We start from the raw sequence: 19,479 nt of genomic DNA on the forward strand, positions 1-19,479 counted from the left end.
GCATTCAATTCATGGTTGGCTAGATTCATTGCTCTGGGCTTGAAGCAAGACAGACTATCACTGTGGAGAGGGTATAATGGAGAGAAGATTAAATCATGGCTGCTTGAAAACAGAGAAGGGATCAGGCACTTTGAAAGACAGCCTTTGAAGGTCATGCCCCCGGTGACCTTCCTCCAAACATAGCTATGTTGAAGCATTACATGTAGTCATAAAGTCATCAATAGGTTAAGCTGGTCTTTGAGATAGTGCCCTAAGGATCCAATCACCTGTCAATGTCAACAGTCAAGCTAGCCCTTCAGCAAATATATTGAGGAACTCTTCATTTCCCAAGTGTAACACAACCTGAACATTTTTAACAAACTAAAGCCATCAGACACAAAGAATACACACTGGTAGGATGAAAATATCAAGGTGAGGTTACATAAGCCTTCTCTAGACTACTCTACCCTAAATACTGGATTGCCCAAGTATGGATTTATCTTGAACAAGGTACAAATGAATGAGAAGCATGATCAGGAGAGCTCTGAAGTGCTACTGTTTGGTATCAAATCCTTAACAGACTTGCAATTATTCATTTTGCCTTCAGTGTAAGAAAACATCTGTCGGGTCTTTTCATAGAATGTTTTCTATTTCAGGTTAGCTTAACCTTTGGGAGTCCCATCTACTGTGGAATACTTATCCTGTTCCTAAACTCCACTTGTATGAGTTTGTCTTTCCAGAAACAAAACAGTATCTGAGTCCTTGGTGAGGGAGCTAAAAACTCTTGAGTAATATTATAGTTTTTTGTTTTCCAGGTGAATTTACACACACACGCACACACACACACACACACACACACACACACACACACACAGACAGAGACAGAGATACAGAGAGAGACAGAGACACAGAGACACAAAGATAATAAGAATACAGACAAATGGCAAGATAGACAGACTGTGTATTTTACCAAAGAAAATTAGTATGAGCTGTTAGAGTTTTATTATTATAAATGTGTTGCCTGAGAATAGAAAAAAAGTAGCATGTTTGAATGCTCTTGAAATAATTACAGCATTATTGAAAAGCATTATATAAAAATTATATGAATCACTCTTATAATTTGAAGAAGAAAAATTTTAATTTCCTGAATACTTGCTTCCTAAGTGAATAATGAAGAGTGTGTTAAAAATTCTGAAAGTCAAGCCTGAAAAGAGCCTTTGATTGATGGAAGCTCCTGAAGGGGAATTATGTGAGGTGCTTTGTTGTGCTCCTTTAGGCTGTGTCTTAAAATAATTGTTAGGTGAAATAAAACACATTTGAATTAAGAACCAATTTATTATTTTTAGTCTATTTTAATTAACTAGCTTTTAATTTGAAAACTAATAACATTTATCAAGACTTTAATTTACAAATTTTTTATAAAAATGTTCCTGGAGAAGGAATATTTGTGTTATGTAATTTCTTCTTCTTAAGTGGGTGTATAGTTAGGAAAGTAGATGTGACTATTAGTGATTTTAGCCAAGGGAACCTGTTAAATTCCTTAACCCTCCCTTTCCCCCTTCCATCCTTTATCCTTCTTCTACATTATTTTTCTTCATTTGTTCACTTATTTATTTAATTATATTTATTGAGTACTTACTTTTTATTGGGATTTTGTACATTTTGGGGAAAGTCCTAGGTGGTGAGTAAATAAGATAAGATTGCAGAGGGGAAAGAGAGTTTGCAGGAAAAGATTACTCAGTATAATCCAGAAGCAAATGAGTAGATAGTTCAGAGAAGAAAGCTTATGTAACATATATCCTAAAATATATTCTACAATTCTTTTTTCTCATATTAACCTGTTATGCCACATAACAAATGTTTTCTATTACCCAACAAGACGAAGTCTACTTCCCACAGCTTTCCCTCAACTACACCACTGGTGGATGCAACAAACAAGAATAAAACCAATCTCGTAGCCTCTCTCCTCTGCTTTCAAGCCATCAACGTTAGAGCTGGAAGGGAAATGCCCCTGCTAATTGCACTTTTATTTTTTAATCCATGAAAATGGTGAATTCATTATTTTATACTCCCCAGAATTGCAACATCGATATGAATATGTATCCTTAAGAATTATAAAGTGTGGACTCGGGAGATGACACAGATGATTTTTAAAAACCTATCTTAAAAATAATGACTCAGGAAATTCAAAGTAGCGCTGAAATTTCTGAGTATTGACATGAACATGAGGTACACTGACAAGAAGCTTCAGGTACAGGGAGTTGTTATGCAAGGTCATGATGCCGTGGTTAGGCAGAGGACAAGTTTTGCCAAGCAGGGTCTTCTGGTGGACAGTAGCTGAGTCCCACAGTATCACTGTAGATCCCATATCTTCCTTTTAGATGGGAAGGAATTGATCAAACAGGATTGATTTGGTTTGAGCAAAATATAGAATTTGAAGTTAACAGTAAGTTTTCATTAAGGCATCTTCTAACACGGGCTCCATGTTTGACATTGCTGCGTTGTGAGACAACTGAATTAACACTTTAATGTTTTCTCTGATGTCAGTTACCGAATGGTCCACAAGTATGGTTATTTCCTCACTGTCAAGGTCAGGGAGTATTATCACGTGCAATAAGAGTAAATATCACCTTAAATGACAATATGTGAAAGGTCCTTAGGATGTGAGTTTATTTGGGGTTGTTAGGGTCAATGCTAAATGCTATCCCATCAGTTCTTATCAGGAAGCCCTAGGGAGTTTGACACACACACATAGGAGGAAAAGCTGAGGGTGAAGCAGAGAAAGATTTAGCCCTAAGCCAAAGGCTATACAAAGCTATTCTGAACTGGAGGAAGCAAGGGTCAGATTGTCACCTGAGAACCCTGAAATTATGTCCCTGCCCACATTTGGGGTTCAGTCATGAAATACTGATCTCAGATATATTTCTTGTATCTGTGGAACCAAACTTCTTTCAAATAGAAAGGTTTTTTTTTTTTTTTTTCAAAAAAGACAAAAAAAAATGCATTCTCGAGAATCCTAAGTACTATTTTTGGAAGTGTGATCTCAGTAAAGAAAAATCAAGAGTATGATGGGACAAATTGCACAGATGTCAAAATGGTGTGGACACCCCCGAGGATGCTGTGCTTACATCCAATTTGTGTACCATTCCAGCCTGTGATTGCAATGACATCTTTTACTGCCCAGCTGCTTTCTGCTAGCACTAGAGTGGAGAGGCTCATTGAAGAGGTCACAGATATTTTTAGGCTTGAGAAAGTGCCCTTTCCTTTTAGTGACTCTGTGATCACTAGATTCAGAATGAGGACAAATGACAGAAGCATGGAAGGCATGAATATGAGGTTCAGGGATAGGTAGAAATCATTCAGTAAGTGTTAAAGGAAATGCAGCTGAATATAGTTTGGATTGCATGGGAAGATAACCGTATGAATATAGATTTTATAATGGAGCTAATGGTATATACAAATATAAGTTGTAAGCTGGCAACCAGTGACCCTGTGTAGGGATAAGTGTATGATGTTGGCTTGAGGGGTCAGAATACACTCTTTAGAAGAAATAGCAATAGTGGACCTTAGAGATGAACAGCTGTTCAGTTAAGACTCAAGTAGACTCCTTTTCTTCCTGGGTATAGAAATATCTCACTCCACACATATTTGTCCACAAAAAATATTTAGCTCCGTGAATTCAATGATGTCTTTGTTCTGTTATATTTAATTTAAAACATAAAGTGTTAACTCATAGGTAAATTAAATAATACTCTTTGTAGTATAGAGGTTAAAACTTTAGGTTGGCAGGTGAGATGTGATTGCAACAGTTGATGATAAAACAGGACTAAATGGTTTTTGAAAGTCTTTCTGATGACATTTTAGCTGTGGTACAAGTGTCTAAGACATTGTTTCTTGAGGAACCTTTCAGTGTCTCGTATATCTGCCTCAATTCTTACTGCACTTTAGCAGGAGCACATATTTGAATATCTGTTCCTTCAGTATTTGTGATAAATTTGGAGATAAAAATGTTGTTGGGGGAAATTCAGGTTCTCTTTTTAATTATATTAATTATTTCCAAGCTTGCAACATACTGTCAGAGATAATACATAGTGAAGATTTAAAGTTCTTAATCCTTTGCATCAGGGTATACATCAAACAAAATCAAAATGTAGGGCTTCTCTACTTTGTATTTGTTGAACCTTCAGTTTGTAATAAAGCAGGAAGAAAGGTAGAACAAATAATTATGACTTCTCTGAAGATACTACATGAAAGCCAAGCTATGTTTTTCTTCTCTGAACTTTGTCTGCCCTTTAATGGCTGTTTTCTTAAATAAAATGCAGCAATTACTCACTGCCTGCTTCTGCTAAAGCTGTCAGGTCTGTTTCTTGAAAAGCAGGAAAATATTTCCTTCTGTGTGCAAATGAAAAAAATCAAAAGGATTTTTCATAATCAAGGCACAGTTTGAAGTGTAAAATATGCTTCGAATGTTCAAATGGGATGTCTTCTCATGTCTTTTGGAAATATAGTACTGTTAATCATTTCCTTTGAATAAGACTTTTTTTTTACTTCTTAAATTGCATGTCTGCTGTTGCTGCTTTCACATGCAGATTTTTTTCTACATGTAGAATTTCCTTTGCTGTTAAAAAGCACAAGTTGTTGGCAGATCTAGATGATACTTTGCTTACCACTGGTAGTGTAGGACTGTTGGAGCATCAACTATGAATATAGTGAATGGTTGAAGAATCACTTTACTTGGGAACATTCACTATTATGGGAGTTCATAAAGCTTGGTTGAAAACAGAAATTTAGAATCAGTGACTATTATGATAGGCTGAGATCCGATGCAAATCTATACATAAACCAAAATAAATATGAAGTAATTCTCTTAATTAATTTTGTACCCATTCCATAGTGTAAATCAAATAAGAGGTATTATTTATGCTATTTAATATACATTTTAATTGTAGTTAGAAAGGCATTTTCTCTACACAATAGATGCTGATTATAGATTAAACAGATTTAGTTTCATTTATTGTAATTTTTTTACATGTATGCATTTTGTGTGTGTGTGTTTATGTGTGTGTGTGTTTGTGTGTGTGTGTGTATGTGTGTGTGTGTGTGTGTGTGTGTGTGTGTGTGTGTGTGTGTGTGTGTGTGTGTTTACAATGAATGGAAGGTCCAAGGAGGTTAGAAGAGGGCATCAAATCCCATAGAGTATGAATTACAGAAGCTGTAAACCACCCATATGGATGGTAGGCCTTGAACTCTGGTCCTCTGTGAGAGCAATATATGTTCTTAACCACTGAAGTGTCATCAGCACCAATGGTGGATTTTTTTTTAAAGTAAAATTTGGGATATAGGTTAAAACTCATCTTCACTTTTCCTAAAGTAGAATTGATGTTTTATAGATACAACTCAGAACCAGAGTAATTTTTTTCATAAAATTTAAATTTTATATTAACATCTATGACTTAAAGATTGTAAACAGTGAATTACAAAGGAAAACACTTGATTTCAGACTTAAATTCATAAGCAACAAAAGCTTCATGATAACTAGTCTGTGTATTTTTTCTCTCTCTAGTCTTATATTTTTAAGTGCAGTGAATAATTTAGAGACATAACAAAATAATATGTGATTGTTGGCGTGGGTGCCACTTGTTAAGATCAAGCCACATGAGTCTATTTAAAGGGTAATTGGAATTTATTAAGATATAAATTGGGGAAATACACTCACTAATACAGAACGAAGTAACAAGCTGGAGTCGTCCTCTGTTCTCCCAGGGAGCAAATACAGCTGGCTGTCCTGTGTCCCATCACGCCAAGAAGAGCAGCATAACTCTCCCGTTTCCTTCTAAGAGGTCACATACACAGGCAAGAAGTCACATAAGCAGGCAAGAAGCACTGTCTCTTTCAGGCTAGAAAGCCCAAGGTCATGAGTGGAGCATATACTACTACATGTGATGTTATATATGCCTGTTATATTGGAGCTTCTGAATATAAATACATATAAAACCTGTCTTAAAATTGTGGAAATACTTGGTTTCTTAATACAATATTTGTGTTGCAATAATAATTATTTTCACTAAAACAAAAATACCATTCTAGTAACTCTTCAAGATACTAGAACTCCTTGTGGTGATTAATTAGTTAAATGGTTTGTCATACATATAACCATACTTTTGTAATATTTCTCCATATGATCTCTGGAAATATATTTGTGCCCATTCTCAGACCATAAACACATTGTCATAGTTTTTGTAAACTTGACACAAACCTAGATATAAGTATGAAGGGAACGCCGCTTGATAGGCTTACCTTCTGAAACAATGTCTCTTCATTGTGAAAGATCATAAAAATACAATTTATAAGGGAAATAAAATGTCTTGTGTATCTATTGAATGGGCAAGTAATACATCAAAATGCCCTTGCTTGAGAATTCACAGAATAAAATACCTAATTTAATGCTGACTTATCAGATTATGTTCCTGTACAGTATTCATTACGAGTAAAAAGAAACGTAGTGTTGGTGCATAGAGAAAAATGCAAATGTACTTGTGAAATTAAAAATCAATTGCAATAGCTTCTTCTCTTAATGCCAGTGTCTAATATATAATCCGGTGTTTGCGTTTGTATATCTTCAGAACCGAGAATTCCTAAGCAGTGAAATCTGATTCAAGAATTTAGGTCTTAGGAGAATATTTTTTTCATTTGTAGTAGTTTGAACTATTTTCTCCTGTGATGGTTTTTACAGTGTTCTTTGACACTAATACAAATTGTTACCTGTTTCTTGGTAAATTTTTTTAAACAAAATCGTTTCCCTTGAACGTGAACATTACGTTATCTGCCCATGTTTATTAATTACCATTCCATGCCTGTCACTGACCACCTTCGGATGGCTTGTATTTCTTTTTTTATTTTATTTTATAATTTAATTTAATTTTACATATCAGCCACAGATTCCCTTCTTCTCCCCCATCTCGCGCCTCCCCCGCCCCCCCGCCTTCTCCCCAGCCCACCCGCCCCATTCCCACCTCCTCCAGGGCAAAGACTCCCCCGCGGACTGAGATCAACCTGGTAGATTCAGTCCAGGCAGGTCCAGTCCCCTCCTCCCAGGCCGAACCAAGCGATCCTGCATAGTCCCCAGGTTCCAAACAGCCAGCTCATGTACTGAGGACAGGACCTGGTCCCACTGCCTGGATGCCTCCCAAACAGATCAAGCTAATCAATTGTCTCACTTATCCAGAGGGTCTGATCCAGTTGGGGGCTCCTCAGCTATTGGTTCATAGTTCATGTATTTCCATTCATTTGGCTAATTGTCCCTGTGCTTTTTCCAATCTTGGTCTCAACAGTTCTCACTCATACAAACCCTCCTCTTTCTTGCCAATTGGACTCCTGGAGCTCTCTACCTGGGGCCTGGCCATGGATCTCTGCATCCGGTTCCCTCAGTCATTGGATGAGGTTTCTAGCAAAACAATTAGGGTGTTTGGCCATCCTATCACCAGAGTAAGTCAGTTCGGGCTTTCTCTTGACCATTGCCAGTAGTCTATTGTGGAGGTATCTTTGTGGATTTCTGTGGACTTCTCTAGCACTTTGCTTCCTATTTTCATTAGAATACATACAACAATTTCTAGGCCCATTCCTTGTCATCTTATTGCCCAAAGGCATATTCATTTTACTGGGAAACACTATCAAATTCTAAAACCATAGCACATAGGTAGTACATGGCTTCAACTCTCTATGCTTCTAATTTTGATTATCATCATGTATGTAATTGTATTAAAATTATAGTCTCTTGGATTGTTTAAGGTGAAATGAAGCGTTACGATAAAGTCTACCATTTTATAAGAGAATCAACTAAGACTCAGGGAGGTTTCCGGGAACTCATCTCAAATGATTAATAGTGTGATCATATATGAAGCAAATCAAGTTGAAATGAGGTACTTTTTTTCAGTGTTAATCTTGTAGGAAACATCATTTAGCCTCTTTCTAAAATGGTTCTAAGGATATTGTAAAATGCACAGCATCCTTAGCTAACTGAATGCTAAATAAACCATGATTGTGTCTGCAGAAGCAGCTATGAAGAATATTATGGTTATTAGAAAAAGAAGCTGATTGAATTTCATAGGAGACTTTCCCTGGTACCTTATACAAACAGAGAACAAACCGTGTAAATGACACCCAACACACTCCTCTCTTGCACTGTGTGTCCAGGCTATGTGTGAGAGGGCATCTGGCTGTACTAAAACTCCCCTTTGTCTTTTTTATTTTGAAACAATTAGACACATAATACTGTTGATACTGGCATAGAGCCCACTTATTGCTTCGTGTGATGATATTTAGAAAGGAGAATTGTGAGAGGAAAGAAACTCTGATGTCATATATTAACACTGGACACTTAATTCCTCTGAGTGCTTTTTGCTTTTCAGGAGAAAGGATGTGTTCATGCAGAGAGAGAGACTTCCATTAGAAAGTAAATTAAGTTTTAACTTTAAACTTCAAAGATTTGATTGAAAATTACTTCCCTTAATTGTAGACATGTTGTAATTGCTGCTGGAAAAAAAATACTTGTAAATGTTTTGAGGGTTTTAACCCATCCTAAGTTTTGTATTTTACAGTAATATCAATGATAATATAGTTGAATTAAAGTCCTTAAAAAAAGTTGAGGAATGGTGAGGTGACTCAGAGGGCATTTATCAAGTCTGCTGACCAGAGTTCAAGACCCAGAATCAACATTAACAAGGAGAAAATTGACTCACAAAGTTGTCTCTTAACCTCCACATGTAAGACATGGGACATGGTGTTACAGATACAAGCACACACATACACACAACACACAGAGAGAAAAATAAATAACATCAAATTTAGATTTATCTTCTGACATTAAAGGCCCTTCTGTACCTTGAGTATTCAGTCTGACATGTTTCCTCATACTTCCTCCAGACTGAGGATTTTCCTTGTCATATTGACATGACTTGCTATTCCTCAAGCAAGTCAATTTGTCCCTGTTGGTCTGTCAAATGACTGCCATGACTTCACTTCTCTCAGAAACACAACAATCTTCCTAAACCAGGGCCTTCAGGTGTAACTGAAAACCAAACAACAACAACAAAACTCAACGCCTTTAATTTATATATGTGTGTGTATTTGTGTGTATGTATGTGTGTTTATGTGCTACATAAAATACTGATGTTAAGGCCTATAAATGTTCAGTTATTGCTGCATCTGCTCAACTCATTTTCCTTTGAACTTAATATCTCCATGGAAAAACCCTGTAAATGCCATCTCTGATGCTGAACAAACACAGAATTACAAGTTTCAGAACTTTATGAAAGAATTCCAAGAGGACTCAGGGAACAGTGCAGTGAGTTAACTGTTGGACAAACATAGGAACCTAATTTTGGAATGCTAGAACTTACATGAAATCCTGTTATGTTTTCATGCAACTGCTGCTCCAGCACTTGATGCTGTAAACAGGTGGATTCCTGGGTCTTGATGTCTAGGTATTGTAGCCAGAATGCTAAGATTAGGTTCAGGGGGAAATTCTGTCTCAGAGGACTGTCAGATGAAGCATTTGAAGAAACCATTTTAATGCCAACCTCTGACTTCCAGATGCATCTTTACAGGTGAACACATACACATCCACAAAATTACACACACACATGCACCTTCATTGTTGAATATCCACACACAGACATACATTCACAAGTGTGCATACAGGCACAATACATACACACACACACAAACAGATGTACCTTCACAGGTGATTAAACACACACACACACACACACACACACACACACAAAGATGGCAAAATTATATATTCTGTGATATACAGAGCAATTAAATAGAATTGAAAAAGTGAAACACTTCACAATACTAGAGATATAATAAAGAGTCTGTAATCTGTACATTCTGTGCAACCGCGCTTGGTAGCCATAATATTTAAGCCTTACTCGACTTTTGTCATTTTTGAGGATAACAGTGTGCTAGAGTTTCCAGATACTATTTTAATTCCTGTTAGGATCTTTGTCCCGTATTAGTGTTTTGTTACATTCTATTGCAGCCAAGTGAGGTTATAATGTGCTCCTTAAGTATAATTTATATATGACAAATGAAGATAGCATATTTGACATTCTTGTAGACATTATGACAATCTGTATGGGAAAGACCTCTGGAAAGGAAGAGAGCTTAGGGGAATGGAGGGTATGGAGGGGTAAAGTGATAGAGGAAGGAAGGGAAGGAAGGAAGAAGGGAGAGAAGGACAGAAAGAGATAGATAAATAGATAGATATAGATAGATAGATGAGAGAGAGAGAGAGAGATGATACGTAGATATGAGATTTTAATGCCTAAATTCCAGATCAAACTTAAATTTTTTTTATGATGGAATTCTTTATGGTGTAATATTTTCAGTATTGTCTAGTTGCCACGCTGTAAGCTTGTTTTCCTAGTATAAAACTTTTCGAGAATAAAAATTACTAAAATATATAAAATCATGGGAAGGAGTGCATAGTTCTTCTAGACATTTTTTTCCCTTGTCACACAAACATCGATTACTCTCTGCACAGAAAATTACAATGAGCAAATATTGACTTACTCTAACTTCTGAGTGTGTTTGTATAGATTCCAGTCACTTTCTTTCTCGTTTTTTATTCCTTCTCTGTTTCGCTGTAAACTCTTCCTACAAATAGACAAGGATTGAGTACTGTCAACTGGAAGAAAGAATCTGTATGATGCTTAAAAAAAAAAAGAATGGATTTTCCAGAGTTATTTTAGATCAAAGTCTAAGGAGTCCATTTTGAGATACTTCCCAGCAGTCAAGGGAAGTTGTTGTCAATAAATCTAGTGATTGGGCTTTTTAAACACTGCTAAATGCTATAAATTCCTGGTACTTTATAGCTGTTCCTTCTAAAAGTCAACTCTTTCCTTTTTATGCAACCATTAAATCAGGTGTCTCTTTTCTCCATTCCTAAGAGAATACAAGGACAAGCTTGAAGAAGGTTCCAGAAATCTTGAGTCCTGTACTTTTTTTTTTTTGGTTTTTTTTTTTTTTGGTTTTTTCGAGACAGGGTTTCTCTGTGTAGCTTTGCTCCTCTCCTGGAACTCACTTGGTAGCCCAGGCTGGCCTCGAACTCACAGAGATCCGCCTGGCTCTGCCTCCCGAGTGCTGGGATTAAAGGCGTGCGCCACCACCGCCCGGCTTTTGAGTCCTGTACTTTTAGCAAGTGTTGTTTCTAGCAAATCAAGAATCAGTTTCATGTTTATAAACTAAGGAATAGACATAAAATAAATACAACCACACTGTCTCTGACTAACACAAAACTTTTGAGAAGTACAATCTTGCTTCCTTGGATGAACTCTGGAGTCTGAAAAAGACTGTAGATCATGAAGAGCAGAGTTCAGAGATAAATGTGTGGTGTAAGAGACTGTAACGCAACATCAAGCATCGTTATGACAGGCCGGAAGGGGCAGTTTCATATAAATGTAATTCTGAAAAATCAAATGCACTAAGTATGGTTTTCTTCTTTTTTTTGTTTTATGTCTCTTTTGCTAACAGTATGAAAGAAGTAGGAGGAAGCCATAAGCAATGGAGAGGTCACCTGTCATCTACCTGTAAGCAATGCCCTGTGGCCTATGCCAGCCCCGTTTGTGGTTCCGACGGGCATTCCTACTCCTCACAGGTGAGGGCAGCTCTATTTATTCATTATGAAATAAATAAAGCCTGTTGATCCATGCTGTGGTTTGAATGTGACCTGACCCTGGAAGCTCGTGTGCTTGAATGTGGTCCCTGTCCGTTGGTATTGCTCTGGAAGGTTCTGGAATCTTCAGGAGATAGCGCCACCCTGAAGGAATAGGCCACGCAGAGTGTGATTGGAAATGTTCTGTCATGGCCCCTCTTCCTATTGACCCTTCCTTTCTGAGGGCAGACGTATGGTAACCCGTTGCCTCGGTTGTGATGATGTGCACCCCATGCCTCTGGAGAATGCATCCCTTCACAAAATTCTGCCAAAGCAAACGTACCTTACAGAGGTTCTTGTCAGACCTTTAGACATAGCATACAAAAGTAACTAATATAATAAGCAATTAAAGCCAATCGACCATCTGTATTTGTGGTTCTTTTTGTAATTTCTTTATTCACTTTAAAGAAATATTTATGATCTCATTGGTTAGGAATACAAATCTCATTGGTTAGGAATACAATTTCAAGTGTATTTATTTCTCCCATATCAGAAGTTTTGAACCTTGAACTATTAATGTGATGAATCTGAGCCTATAAATCTGAAAAACCAATGTTTCCTTCATTCGTTTCTATGGATAAAACCAGAAAGGCATTAATAGCTATTGGTGCTGTAACATCAAAAGCAACCATAGTTTGTCATTACTATTACTTTTTGAAGCTCCTACATCATCTCATTTAAGATTCCACAAATGCTTCAGAACCCCTGAATTTAAACAAGTAACAGCAATATGGCCAATTTCACACAATTCATTATTATTAAGGCTAGATTTGATAGCATCTCTACATCAATGTCCCAGGTTGTTCTTCTACATTATTCTAACTTCCTAGTCACTATGTCAGACGATCATAAGATTCAGTAGCGTTTAAGAACTTAGCTTAAATGAGAAATTGATGTGTGTTCTTTGATTATTGCGGTAAAAGGTTTACAACCTTAATGTCAACTCCTCATAGTTCATTCATGAATTTATTGTTTTACAACAGTGTTCCAATAAGGTAACCAGCAAATCATATTAGGAATTCAGTAATGCTCCCTTGAAGGATCAATTGTATTTTTTTTTTTTTTTTTGGTTTTTCGAGACAGGGTTTCTCTGTGTAGCTTTGCGCCTTTCCTGGAACTCACTTGGTAGCCCAGGCTGGCCTCGAACTCACAGAGATCCGCCGGCCTCTGCCTCCCGAGTGCTGGGATTAAAGGCGTGCGCCACCACCGCCAGGTATTTTTTTAGTAAATTCCATATATAAGTTTTTAAAGAAAGATTCTGCTTAGTTTATGCCTTTTTAAAATCACTGTGAAGTTAATTCTGTAATTTTTTACCTTTAGAATATTTTTACTTTGGGGAAATATAAACTCTACTTTGTCTGAGAAATATTTCACTGACACATCCTCTTGAATTTCACAACTATAAATCCTATTGAGAATACAAGAATAAGAAAAAATAAACTGATTTAGGCAATAAGGTTAGACTCCATATATGAAAGTGTCATTGTTTATGAAGTAATCTGGCAGAGAAGCTGCTATGTTTGTCTGCTGAAGTTTTAAAGGCAAGTTGGAAGTAAACTTATTGATTTGGGAAGGTTCATTGTGTCTAGGCTCCTATCAACATTACTTTGATCTCAGTGAGTTTATTATTGTATTGAGCCTCAGTTATTATAATGGTAGGTCATTGATAAAGCACAGTGATTTACTAAAATCATGGAAATCACTATACCAGCTTGCTAAGTTACAATAAATTGGACAGATGTGAACATACAAACTGAAACAGACATGTAGGAAATAAACTTCAATTTTAATTATAATTTAAGAACATTGATGATTGAGTAATTTGAGTCAGTAGAGATAGTGGGTATTTTTTCAGGCAGCCAGCTAACCATAAATCTATATATTTGCAAATTGGACATACAATATGTATGTTAGAGGATGTTTGAGTCCAGGGAATCCTAATCCATATTAAGGGCCATAGGTAATTCATCACCTGTCTATATAGATTTGTTTTATGATACCCCTATAGATGATCCTTTCAGAAATTAGTTTCACAGGACACCAGGTTACCATCAAGTCTTTTCCACAGATTTGAAATTGCATTGGAAGCCTTGATTGATGTTGTGTTAGTTACAAAGTAGTTAAAACACACTCCTTAGATTATGTTTGATACCACAGGGTTTTTGATTGTTCTCCTTATAAACCAGAACATGCTATGAAACCTTGGTTTGCCAATACCAATGTCTTGGTAGATAATATTTCAGTAAACTTAACAATCCACATATTTTTCTATTACTGAAACTAGATTTTTTCATGGAATATATTTTAATTGTATTTATACATCCTGCATTTTAATAATTCTTTTAACTTTATTTGCATGAATGTCACTTTCAGTGGGTGCTGTAATTGTATGTGAAAATTTAAAATAATATTTCAAGTGAATATTGGTCTTTAGTAATCCTAAAACACTGTCTGTCTTTCTGTGGATTATAATGGATATAATTATATATATTCAGTGACCTTTATCTCTGTACCATCCATTCTTCAGTTTTTGCCCTGTTAACAGTGAGGCTGAGCCACAGAAAACATTAAGAACTGAATAGGAATCAGAATTCCATATGAACTTATATTAAAGTATTGTAATGAATCACTCTTAAAAAATAGGGTAATTGAAACTCAGGATGTTTTTTTCTCATGAGAAAAAATATAACCCTGCGTTATTTATGTATTACATCAAGATAAAATATTGTAGAGGGAATGCCTCAATAATTGGTCAGTTCATTATTTTTCCAATGTCTCCTAAGCAGAGGATGAAAACGGGTGAAGGTAGGAGTTATGGGACCGTAACTTTCAGTTCATAGAGACTGTGAGCAAAGAGTGAAGACTAGCTTAAATAACTTTCAGGTGCTTCCCAGGTCTGTGATTAGGTGTTTCCTTTTCAGATTGTGTGATTAGTTCTCTCAAGTTTGTTTTGTATGATCACCTTAGCACATGGAAATGAAACTATAACCGATGTGTCTATTATAAACTCTGAGTAGAGGCAAGTCATTACACAAGGAGCAGAAAGTTGGTGCCTGGATGGGATACGAGAGAGGGATTCACAGAGTATCCAATGGAAGATTTTAGGCAAATCGTACAATAAGGATATCGTAGAAAAATGTATGACTTAGTTGGCCCTGAAAGATATCTATCTCAGTGGTGAAGAATATTTGTGCTTTTAGAGGACCTGGATGTGATTTCTGGCAACCATCTGCAGCTCCTGTAAATCCAGTGCAGGGTATCTGATAGGCTTGTCTAGTCTCCACAGCTACTAGGCATGTTCGTGGTCCACAGACATACATTTAAGCAAAACTCCCATACACATACAATAATTTAATAATTTAAAAAATGTAGGATGTTTATAAAAGTGACCATTTTGATTAATTATAATATAATCATATTAATTATAATATTGGATGGAGTTCAAACACAGAAGATTGGAACTCATCAACAGGACATTTTATTTTTTCATATATATGTATGTGTATAATCTTATTTTTTTATTAAAAATTATTTTATTCATTTTACATACCCATTACAGATCCCCCTCTTCCCTCCTCCCACCTCTTGTTGGGGGAAAAAGGACATTTTAAAGTTGCACACACAAAAAAATAAAATAAAACCCGAAGAGACAGATTAGAACAATTCAAATGTAGTTTTACTGAAAAATGTTTGGAGCATATGTGATTTTCATAAAATATATTCCTATAACACTGCCTCTTTTTCTTATCAAGAAAGTAATTGACCTTTGTAGAAGCATATTTAATCTTTCCGTTCCTAATAAAAAAGCTAATGGTTTCTGAATTCTTTCAAATTCAGCAATGCCAAAGAAAATCAAAATATCACTCCATTCAAACTAGACTGAGAGGTAATCATTCTTGAAATTGACAAAAAAAAGATGAAGGTCGCTGCTTCTCTACTTCAGGCAAAGCCTAATGTGAGTTTTATTCTCAATCTTCAGTGTGAACTAGGAACTATTCTCCAATACAACATCTTTATTAGACCAAGGATAGTAAATCCATCAATTTATATAAATTGTGCATTACATTTATTTGTTCTGAGAATAAATCAATAAATAACACTGATGTTTTAGCACTGAGCATGGCATTCATAAAACAAATCCTGTGAGGACAACATCGGATGTCTTTAAGCTTTTTTCCATTATATTTATTAATATAATACTTGACAGTTGAACTAAACCGTGGTGAATTCCTTAGGAACAGGCATTCCTTATAAAATTGTGTGTGTGTGTGTGTGTGTGTGTGTGTGTGTGTGTGTGTGTGTGTGTGTGTTTGTGTGTGTGTGTGTGTGTGTGTGTGTGTGTGTGTGTGTGTGTGTGAGAGAGAGAGAGAGAGAGAGAGAGAGAGAGAGAGAGAGAGAGAGAGAGAGAGAAACTTAAAAGTGTATCTATTTCATCCTGCAAATCTCAACTTCTGCTGCAGATATGCTGCTTAAGTTGGTGGGGATGGGACATCATAGAGGTCCATCGGGTGCATTTTGTGTATAGATATAGTTGAGAAACATGATGGAATTTCTTCATATAATATGTTTGGATTCTTATGTTTATATATATGAGCCTGTATATAATAGCATTAACATTTAAAGAAGCATGTATTTATGTTACCATGTGACAATATTCTACCATAAATGTCAATATTAAAATAATATCACAGAGATACCCTGTCTTGAAAAATCAAAAAAAAATATGATATATGCTTTCATTTGTTTTTCCTTAACTGAGGTATGTTACTCCTTTTAGTAGTGATTAATTCTATTTACTGTATATGTACTCTGAAATATAGAAAATCTGTGATAACCTAACAACTGTAAGTGTCAAGTAATGTATTGGTATTTAATTTTATTTTCCTCCAACAATATTTTTATTTTAGTTGAGACTGTTTTATGTTGAGAACAAAAGTCAGAAAGGCAGACATGCTGTGTCCCTTTGAACTGTTTTCATTCGATCATAGCTTGATATGGAATTAACTATTCAAACCAGAAACAGAAACAAAAACAAACAAACAAATAAAAATAAAACAAGACAAGAAAACCAACCAAAACAAAATTAAACAAACCAACATGAATGTAGGGGGAGGATTGATGAGACAAAGAAGGGTCTGTGGGAGGAGGAACAGAAGATGGGCAACAAACACGTATTAAATAAATATCACCATTGCATTTGTTTTAAAAGGAACTCTGCAGAACATTGAGTACATTAAGTTTCCAAGACATGTTCTGTGATGAAAATACTTATATTTGGAGGGAATACTAATTGTGAAAAAAATATTTTCAGGTAGTATTGATTTATTATCCAATAATAACATACACTCTATGTTTAGTCCCTAGGGGAATATCAGGAATCACAATTATAAAAATTTTATGAGAAAAAATTTGACCTCTTAAATTTTTCATTTGAAATAGAGCAAAAAACTAAAAAAACAATTTGAAAGCAGCCCAGGATAGATTATCATTTGTTTTTATAGGGCTCTATCCCCAGTGTTTTATCATGATCCCATATACATTTATTAATTTAGATAGTAGTTTGTTGGAATAGCTCATCTGGAATGAATCTGAGGCATTTTGCCATTGATTTCAGTAAGCTTCTGTTTTTAATAACGGTTAACAATATTCAGTAGAAATTTCAGGTCCTATTTTTTGGATCTCCCACTTTTCCACATGTATAGTTAATCTCTGTTTATAGACATAGATTAAATTATTCATTCCCTATGTTTTTATTTCTTTATTTACTTTTCCTTGACTTCTCACTGTTTAAGTCTTACAGTACATTACTGCTTCCACATACTTGAGTCACAATTTAGGAGAAAATTGTCTAGTATTTTTATCATTTTATCATTTATATAAATTTACTCATATACTTTTTATGTGAAAAAGATAAAAAATTTAAAATATCTTATAAGAGAATAATGTTAAATTTGCATACACTAGCCACCATAGACAGGAGTAATGCCATAGTCTATACAGTGTTCTTCAATGTATTAAAAAATAATACTAGCAATTATAGTGTCTTACATAGTACATAATGTTATATTTCTACATAATGTTTCTTACTTAATAAACTCATTGCATTTCAAATGGAATAGCTTTGTTTTACAAATGCCCACAAACTGTTTATAAGAACCCAAGTTTTGGACAAATTCTTAACATTTTATAACATGGTAGAATTTATATTTTCTTCATGTCATTACAAGCACAATAGTTACTTGAATTGTTTGTTATGAAAAGAAATTATACTGGATAGCCTTACTACTAATTGCCAAATTAATCAAACAATAATATCAGGTAGTAATCTAAGTTATTTTATTTATTTTTTAAAAACAAAATTAAGCATTTTTCTTCAATAGTGTTAACTAAACCTTTAGCCTAAAACTGAGAAGCAACAAATTCTGAAATTAGAGCCCAGCACAAGCTTGCATAATTAACCCAAGTGCTATCCTTAGGAATAGAATGGCTGGTGCACTTAATGTATGTGGATTCCACACGAATGATCTTTCTGTAAGTTCGATTATTCATCAGTTAGCCTATAGAAAATGCTACAGTAATGGCAGACTATATGACAGATCTAAAAGAGACAACTATGCTGAAGTTCATCACAAATTTATATTCTAGACAGCAAACTATGTCAGGCCAAGCTGAAAGGTAGCTGTAACACATGACATTGTAACCTGTTGACAGGCATTATTCCAGCTGATGCATTCAAAATGTCTTTAGGAAGCTCAAAATCAATCCACTGACAGCTCATTTGGAAAAATTCATTTCCTTTGCCAAAGACCCATAACATATATGCATACAAACAAAAGAATATTAAAATGCCTAATGTATAATAATCAGTGGTCTAAATTGAAATGTTACCATAAAATTAATGTATCAAATTCATATGCAGCAACATATTCCTTATAAGAATTTTACAAGGTATATAATATACATTAAAATCATAATTCAAAAATAATCTGAGGCATAGATACATTAAGTTATATAATAAGGTCACAAATAATAGCATCAGGGTTAGTCAGCTATAATATTGCTGTGAATAAAATGTGTATGATATAAAACAAACATATTACAATTTTATTTAAGCATGATGTTATATTCATGTAATACCTGATAAAGATAATATTGTTCTATGAATGTGAGTGTTAAAATTAATATTCAATAATATTTTTTCTGACAAGGAAAATTTTTCTTTATATCTGGAAAGTAGACATACAGACATAATAATATGAATTGTAATGTAGAAAAAAATCTTAAAAGGATTTGACTGACATACTCTAAGGAAGTAAATTATACATTTTCCTATTTTTCTCTAAATTCACAGATTCAACAACCTAAACAAATTCTATGAACCATCAAAACTTACTTCAGAAGTCTGAGTAGGTTTTTCATTTGATTTTTCTACTTGGCATGCGTGATGATTTTACCCACACATAGACAGTTGAAAAAAGATTACATCAATCCTACCACATAACATAAAATGAAATTATTTAGGATAGCTATGCCATCCAAAGTTGCTGGCCATTACATCAATGCTGACCAAAAAGCCTTCCAGAAGCACTGTGCCATCACTGATTATTTGACTAATGTAAATGACAAACTTGTATCAACTTGTCTACATGATTGTCTCCTGTCAAAGAAAGAACTTTCTATAAGGGGTTCTCATGTGCTAACTGGGTTTTCCTACCTGGGAATGAGCAGTCAAGGGTACATTTGTTTAGAATAATTCCCTCGGTAGTGTGAGGGCTACCCGA

General features: G+C 35.1%; 1 protein-coding gene across 5 annotated transcripts in view; it reads left to right on the top strand.

The window, feature by feature from the left end:
• Spock3 (SPARC (osteonectin), cwcv and kazal like domains proteoglycan 3) overlaps nucleotides 1–19,479 on the top strand; it is a 466,472-nt gene that overhangs the window by 348,820 nt on the left and 98,173 nt on the right. For all 5 annotated transcript variants that reach the window (XM_052752354.1, XM_052752352.1, XM_052752351.1 and 2 more), the window contains one exon: nucleotides 11,518–11,641. In XM_052752354.1, the coding sequence (XP_052608314.1) occupies nucleotides 11,519–11,641 (123 nt within the window). In that variant the 5' untranslated portion in view covers nucleotide 11,518. The remainder of the gene's footprint in view (nucleotides 1–11,517; nucleotides 11,642–19,479) is intronic.

The sequence above is a fragment of the Peromyscus californicus genome, unplaced genomic scaffold (genome assembly GCF_007827085.1).
Source record: "Peromyscus californicus insignis strain IS unplaced genomic scaffold, ASM782708v3 Scaffold_23__1_contigs__length_62951481, whole genome shotgun sequence".
Lineage (NCBI taxonomy): Eukaryota > Metazoa > Chordata > Mammalia > Rodentia > Cricetidae > Peromyscus > Peromyscus californicus.